This window comes from Lontra canadensis, unplaced genomic scaffold, assembly GCF_010015895.1.
Source record: "Lontra canadensis isolate GAN:19392208 unplaced genomic scaffold, GSC_riverotter_1.0 scaffold59, whole genome shotgun sequence".
NCBI lineage: Eukaryota > Metazoa > Chordata > Mammalia > Carnivora > Mustelidae > Lontra > Lontra canadensis.
In genome coordinates, this window is record NW_022631053.1 from 4,118,093 (window position 1) to 4,126,267 (window position 8,175).

General features: G+C 44.4%; 1 protein-coding gene across 4 annotated transcripts in view; it reads right to left on the minus strand.

The window, feature by feature from the left end:
- The window catches only part of DIP2B (disco interacting protein 2 homolog B), a 224,108-nt gene extending 216,262 nt beyond the window's left edge, over positions 1-7,846 (minus strand). For all 4 annotated transcript variants that reach the window (XM_032876810.1, XM_032876809.1, XM_032876808.1 and 1 more), the window contains exon 1: positions 7,596-7,846. In XM_032876810.1, the coding sequence (XP_032732701.1) occupies positions 7,596-7,695 (100 nt within the window). In that variant the 5' untranslated portion in view covers positions 7,696-7,846. The remainder of the gene's footprint in view (positions 1-7,595) is intronic.
- Between the last annotated feature and the right edge of the window lie 329 nt (positions 7,847-8,175).

Sequence of the window (8,175 nt, forward strand, 5' to 3'; positions counted from 1 at the left end):
CTATTTGAGGTGTACAATAGCACTAACTTAGACTCTAGGGATAAGAGAGGAGACCACCACAGCTTTTAGGAAACTCAGAATTTAAAGACAGTGAGTGAGAAGAGTCCTGGATTTAGCAAAGGCTTTAGAAAGCAGCAGAATCTTTAAAAGATGAAAGATCAATCTAGAGCTGAAGGGAGACAAAAATCAGACCCTTGGGTCTGAAGATAGAGAACCAGACAAGGCTGGTGGTAAACAGAACTCAAAAGAAAAGTGGACGCAAGAAAACTTTGAAGGAGGAACTGAAAGGATGTGTTCACTAGAGACAAATGGAGGACTAAGAAAAGGAGACAAAAACTATTTGAAGATTCTAAGCACCCACATATGCCTTTTCATAAATGGTAGATGCCTGAGTCTCAGAAACCACGCTTAAATTTCAAAGCCATTTGCCAGAACTTACCAGCTCGGAAATGTACACACACCAGATGTCCGTATGAAACAAACCAGCTACTCTTTTCTGCTCTAGTCAACTGCCTGCAGTGACCTAACATATGTTACACTAAGGGTAGAGGGTGCCGACAGGAGCAACTACTGGTGGAGTAAGGTCTTTTAAAAAAATATGTGCACAAATTGATTTCATTCATCACTTCATATACAACCATATTCTGCCAAGTAACACAAGATACTAAAAACAGCCAAGTCACTAAGCAGCTCTTCACTATCAGAAACAATAAAGATTACACACACCAAGCAATCACTGCATGCCACACAGTACAGTCAGCTCCTTTTCAACCCTACAGCTCCAATGAGATTGTCATTCCTTTAAGAACTGAAGAAGCTGGGGTGCCTGGGTGGCTCAGTGGGTTAAAGCCTCTGCCTTCGGCTCAGGTCATGATTCCAGGGTCCTGGGATTGAGTCCCACATCGGGCTCTCTGCTCAGCAGGGAGCCTGCTTCCTCCTCTCTCTCTCTGCCTGCCTCTCTGCCTACTTGTGATCTCTGTCAAATAAATAAATAAAATCTTAAAAAAAAAAAAAAAAGAATTGAAGAAACTAAAATGAGGGAGGGTAGCCAGTCTGTCCAGGGTCACACAGCTACTAAGTGACAGTCCAGGAATGGGACCCAGGCCCACCAGATGCCAAAGCCTATACTAAAATGATTACACAACTCTGGTTCATACCAAAATCAAATCCCAAGACAGTGACTTTATGGTTTCACTTTACATCACATTGAAGTGAGCAAAAACTCACTGCACTCCTAACACAATACAAGAAAGAGTTGGGGAGCTACTTAAAAAAGTTTAAGACACCATCAACAGATGAATGGATCAAGAAGATGTGGTATATATACACAATGGAATACTATGCAGCCATCAAAAGAAATGAAATCTTGCCATTTGCGACGACGTGGATGGAACTAGAGGGTATCATGCTTAGCGAAATAAGTCAATCGGAGAAAGACAACTATCATATGATCTCCCTGATATGAGGGAGAGGAGATGCAACATGGGGGTTAAGGGGGTAGGAGAAGAGTAAATGAAGCAAGATGGGATTGGGAGGGAGATAAACCATAAGTGACTCTTAATCTCACAAAACAAACTGAGGGTTGCTGGGGGGAGGGGGGTTATTATGGACATTGGGGAGGGTATGTGCTATGGTGAGTGCTGTGAAGTGTGTAAACCTGGCGATTCACAGACCTGTACCCCTGGGGAAAAAAAATACATGTTTATAAAAAATAAAATTAAAAAAAAAAAAAGTTTAAGACAGGGGCAGCTGGGTGGCTCAGTGGGTTAAGCCTCTGCCTTCAGCTCAGGTCATGATCCCAGGGTCCTGGGATCGACCCCCGCAGGGACTGAGCCCCACATCGGGCTCTCTGCTCATCAGGGAGCCTGCTCTTCCTCCTCTCTCTCTGCCTGCCTCGCTGCATACTTGTGATCTCTCTCTCTCTGTCAAATAATAAATCTTAAAAAAAAAAAAAAATTTAAGATATAATACAGGGGCACCTGGGTGGCTCAGTGGGTTAAGCCTCTGCCTTCAGCTCAGGTCATGGTCTCAGGGTTCTGGGATTGAGCCTGCATCAGCTCTCTGCTCAGCAGGGAGCCTGCTTCCCCCTCTCCCTCTGCCTGCCTCTCTGCCTACTTGTGATCTCTGTCAAATAAATAAATAAAATCTTTAAAAAAAAATTACTTCCAAACTGTTTAAGATACGAATGACCTCTGTAGGAGCTTACACTGAAGTAAAATGAAAAACAATTTAAATAATTAATGTCTCGGTTGGCAAAAATGACATAGACACTGTAAATGCTGTAAGGTTTGAAGCTAGGGAGCTGACAGTGGTCAGGGTTCGGTTATAAAAAAAGCTAGCACTTCAGCTGAACTCTTAAAGAGCAGTGGGACAGTAAGCAGGAAGGAGTGCTTTCAAAGAGCATTCCTGAGAGGGGGGGAGAACTGTAGTAATTCTGATACAAATATAGTGTGAGGGCCTTTTTTAGCCAATCATCTGAACTTTTCACCCTGAGGTGCTAATCCTCACATAGGCTAGGAAAGAAAGCAGCCACCAGGGGCCAGGCTAAGAGTGAAGGGTTAATGATTTTTTTTTCTTTCTTTTTTTTTTTTTAAGATTTTATTTATTTATTTAATTATTTATTTGAAAGGAAGGGAGAGGGAGAGAAAACCTGAAGCAGGCTCTGCACCAAGCAAAAAGCCCAACGCAGGGCTCAAGCCCATGACCAGAGCAGAAACCAAGAGTCGGACATTTAACCCACTGAGCCATGCAGGTGCCCCTTAATGATTTCCTTCATTCAAAAATCCAGTTCAATGATATGGGGCTGTCAAATGATGATTTTTCAAAATAAACGTCAGAACAAGGGTGTCCAGGGGCACCTGGGTGGCTCAGTGGGTTAAAGCCTCTGCCTTCGGCTCAGGTCATGATCCCAGGGTCCTGGGATCGAGCCCCGCATCGGGCTCTCTGCTCAGTGGGGAGCCTGCTTCCTCCTCTCTCTCTGCCTGCTTCTCTGTGATCTCCGTCTGTCAAATAAATAAATAAAATCTTAAAAAAAAAAAAAAAGAAAAAAACAAGGGTGTCCACACAAGCGCTATCCTTTACAGTAAGACTGAGTCATTCTATCAATAAATTGGTCACTTGTCTTCTGAACTACCCTCAAAAACCAGTTTACATCATTCTACTTTTTTGACAGTCACAACGCAAATCAGTTTAGAATTACTCTAATTTTTTCAATGACACCTAGTCTGGACTCCAAAAGAACATCACCAGATTTTCTCTACTTGACTCCAAGTAACCTATAAAATGAAATTCCACCCTCAAAATTTGCCACCATGAAGATTTTCAAAGGAATGTGCCACAGGTTCTGACCATAATTCCTAAAGATGAGTTCCAATGTAAGAGAGGATATATGCAAAATATATATGCAAAACACAAATGCAAAAATATACATATTCAAGTTTTAGGGAGAGCACATAGATAACACCTAGTTGGGGTTATTTAAAAATCGATAACCCCTGCTTTCCTTCCTCCTCTTAACATCGGGTATGACAACTACTGAGACATGCTTTTCTGATAAATGTATATCCCATGAATTCACAACTATGTGCTGTATTTTGGGGAAAGTGGACCACTTTCCCAGTGTTAATACAATAGGAGGGACTTGTCAGTTTCCTGGCTCCTTACTTTTACTTGCCCACTAGGGAGACCATGAAATATGATCTCTAGCCAGCACCTATCCCTTTCCCTCTACAACTCCCCCACTACTTCCCCACTCCTCAAGAGGATTCCCGTCAACTCCTAGCAAGGAACCCTCTCTTATCCCTCTGCCTTCAAGGTGGGCCCTACCGGCCTTGCAGGGCTGCCAGGATGAGTGATGAAAGAGGAGAAAGGGAGGATGTGACTGTGTTTGTTGTGTTTGTGCTCAGAGAAGTGTTCAAACAAGAAAAGGGAGGATCCCTTCCTGTGTTATTTTGTCTTAAATACCTTCCCAATTGTCATCTTTAGACATTGAAAGACTTGAACTCTTCCGACAAGCCACAGAAGTATGGGATTTATGTCCTTCTTTCCTTCATGCTTAGGACTGAACTGCACACGCTCAATGTCAGCCATCTCTACTAGCCACCCTGTCCAATCTTGTATTTATAGTTCTCTGCTGTTTCTTTTCCACAACAACAAATCAGATACCTTCCTCTTTTTTTAGAAGGCAGCCTTGGACAAAACTCTACCATGGTCTCCTGTACTGTCTGGTTGGTATCTAAGTGACTTCCATTCCAGACTCAGGGCTCCTTGAAAGCTGACACACTGCCCTGCTCACCTCTGCATTCCCAGCACACAGGAGGCATAAAATAACTATCTGTTGAATCAAATAAGTGAATGATAGACTTGAAAGAGACTTCAGAAAGAGAATCAAGGGAACTATTTAGAATTGTGGCAAACAACTGTTACACAGCATTTCCCTAGAGTAAAAATTAGAATACCTTGTGCCATAACAAGAAAGATATTTAAATCATTTGATGGTAACAGATGCCATAATTACATGGCAGCTTAGGATAATGGCACTTACTAGATGAGCGACTTTAGATAAAACACTTACCCTCTTAACCTTTCTAAGTTTTCCCTTCTGTTAAAACAAACAAAACAAAACAAAGGAAGGAAAAGAAAAGGTGAGAGATGGTTATAATATCTATCTATTCCACCTAATCACAAAGTTGTAATGAAGCCCACATCACATAATGTATAAGATCATTATACAAATATAATGTATTATATGACAGATTTAAACAAGTAAGTCTCATTAGTGTTACTTAATATGCATACACTTGAGTAAAAACATGTGAATAAAGTGACAACAGAGTTTACTGTCAAACACATAACAGATATAATAATAATACAATAAAATATGTGAATCATAAAAAACATATCCACCATCAAAATACTTGTAGAAACCTCTACCTATTCAATTCATCAAAAGAAGAGCTCAGGATTATGTGCAACTTCAACTTTAAGTGATTCTCTGGATAGATGCAGCCTATTCTTTTTGGTGCAGAAGCAGGAGCTTCCCGGCCAAGTCCATGGTGACCTGCGTGAAGCACTAGACACAGCCCTGGGCTCTGCAACGCGCTCTGCGGCAAACAGCCCACAGGGGCACAAACCTGCATTTCAGCACAGAAGTGGCTGAGCTATGACCAAAGTCTGCAGCCAAAAATACAGACAAGCACAGAGAAATTTCTTTAATAGCACACAGCTCAGACTATCACTGTAATTAAGACCAACTATGGCCTGCATGAAAAAAAAAAGAATAAAATCAAGGAATGAGTACACCAAAGACCCATGATAAACACATAGTTAAAAGTACATTTTTTTTTGAAAGGAAAGAAAGTACTTTGTCAACAGAGCAGCAGCTGTAGAGAAAATGTACAATAAACAAACAAACAAGCAAAGACTCATTCAAAATATACTACAGACATTACCAGTAACACCACGCCAGAGATCCGGGGGTTAATGGGCTATCTTAACTTCACTTGAATTCCTAAAAACGTCTATCTACTTCTTCAGTCAAGCATCCTCTGTACTTTATTTTTAAGCAAGAGAAAAAAAGACAGATGGCCAAGATGCTAACCCTGCAGGCCCCAGATTTTTCAACTGTATTTCTTCCAGTTGTCTGTTGCTAAAAGAGATGAAATACAGGACAACATGGCATAAATCTATAAGAAACTAATTCAAACTAAGTATATGTGAACCAAAGCAATCCTTCATGGGAAAGCAAATCATGCGTTTGTCCTTAATGATGCTGAAGCCCTAACATCCACAAGTTTGTAGGAGTTTCACACCCTTCTAAAGGAGAGAAAGGTGAGCTAATCAGTGTGAGTCTTAGAAACAGTTCCTCAGAATCATTTCTAGAAACACTCAGAGAAGTAAACAATAATCAGCTGGAAGCCGATATACCAAGAATAAGGAGCTTCCAGGATTTCCCTCTGTGTAAAAGCAATCAACTCCTATTTTTAATCTCATTCTGACACAAACATCCAGCCAAACCTCTCTCTTGCTGGCTAATCAAATAGAGCTCATTTGTTACTACAGAGTAACTGTTTTAAAAGGCAGATTTGAATGGAAGTCGTTACAGATTTAACGACAATGCTTTAGTATAGGAGAAGAATGATGTTATCTTGAGAGGCAGGACCAATGGTAATATTTTAAATACGTCACAGAAACCAACTCATCCACCACCTCGGATTCTGGGGATGGGCCAAAAAATAACTTCTTAACTGATTAATTGAAAAATAATATGCTGGTAATTAAGTGCAAATGAAAACAGCACTTCCCTATACATTGGGAAAACCTAACAGGGTTATTAAAAATAATTATTTCCTTGTATGCCCAACAGGATTTATAACACTCAAATCTACTTCTGGTTTTTCACTGTAAAGGATAAGGGGGTGGGGGAATGGGGAAGAGAATGCCCCATAAGTAAACAAAAAGTCTGAACTCTCCTGAGAACTTGTCACATTCTTCTCTTCCAATCAACAATATTTAATCCACTTGAAAAATGCTAGCAAAGAGGGCCTTTGGCAAGGAACTCAGTTAAAAATATGCAACTCTGGGGACACCGCCACAATACTGACATCAAGCTTGTAGAAAATGCTGCTTTTGTCTTAGTCAGCCCGTGATAAAAACAGGAACTTTATGGAGAACTGATCACAACTGCACATGAAGCCTGATCACATGCCCACAACAGAGCAACGTTTCTCTCATTGTTGTCCAAGGGACTTCTCTAATAACAGAGGCTTGATTTATTCTATTCTTTTTAATTCTCAAATTCAACCCTCCCTGTACCAATCCATTGTCAAAAGAAAGAGGGTGCCAGCCAGGATTTGCATGTAACCGGTAGCCACCCTCCTCCTCTCTTGAAAGACTCTAAAAGGTGATCAGATGCGGAAAATTCACCCCGAATAGAGGCACTAGGAAAAAAACCCTTATGACAAAGGTGATCTGGAAGCAGCACAGTGTATGTCTCTCTGGGTTAATGCCACTGCTTCTAATCTGCCTAGGACCCTAAATGGCCCATTCTGCTTCTCGCTCACTCCTGTCACTGGGGAAACATCTCGTATTGTTAAAGAAGGAGGAAGAAGAAATGCTGCGGATTTCCCATGTATCTTTCTCTTTTTCTGAAGGGGGGAGGGGAGCTGAAACAGACGTGAGGCCCTCCCCGCGAAAAGGGGAGAGGAGGACAGGAGAAAGCTGTCAGCCACCCTGCTCGCAGCCTCACCCCCCCCCCGCCACCACCGTGCCCAGACGCCCGGGGAGGAGCGCGAGGGCGCAGCTTTGTCTTGGGTTTTGAGGGGCAGGGAGTGCAAAAACGGCCCGGGCCGGGGGAGGACTTCTCCCCTAAGCCCCAGCTTCACCCTTTCCCCGAGAACACAATGAACACCAGGGGAAACCCACTTCATAGGATGCGAGAGCAGGGAAGACGACCCCTTCAGAGCACGGGCCAGATTTCCGGCACCCTCCTCCCGTCTCGCCCGCACCGCCAGCAGGGCGCGCGGCGGGGACCTGTTCTGCCTGTCGCCGCGAACCGCAGCGGTGCCCGGGCGCTCGCTCCCCCGCCCGGCTCCTACCCTCTGAGAGCTCCAGCTCCAGCTCCGCCAGCTGCGCCCGCACTTCGGGCGGCAGCGCCGCCACCGCGGCCGGCGCGGGCTCCAGGCCTCGCTCCGCCATCCGGGCTCCGCCAGCCACACTCCGGAAGACAAGAGAGGGGTCCGAAGGAGGGACGGACTGACGCGGGCCCACACCCCGGCTACAGGATCCGGCTCCGGCCGCCGAGCTCCGCCGCTGCCGCTGCCTCCGCCGCCGCCATGAGCGAAAGTCACGTGAGCACGGCGGCCCCGCCCCCGGGCCGAGGACGCACCGCCTCCGCGGCCCAATCAGCCCGAGGACTCGCGAGCTTACGGCGCCCTCTACTGGGCATCTCCTGAGAAGACGACCCCAACCCCGCCACCCGGAACTCTCCTGGGCGACGTGAGCTGGAGGTGTTGATGGCGGGAGCCCACGTAGCGTTTACCTTTTGCAATATCGCGAGCGAGTTTTCAGGGGACCCAGGCCTCACTTTTTCCGGTTCTCTTAGAGTGTATGCCTTTGTCTTGTGCCATCCTCCATTTTCCCAGAATTGACATCTACCCATTTAAGAGGACCCGAACT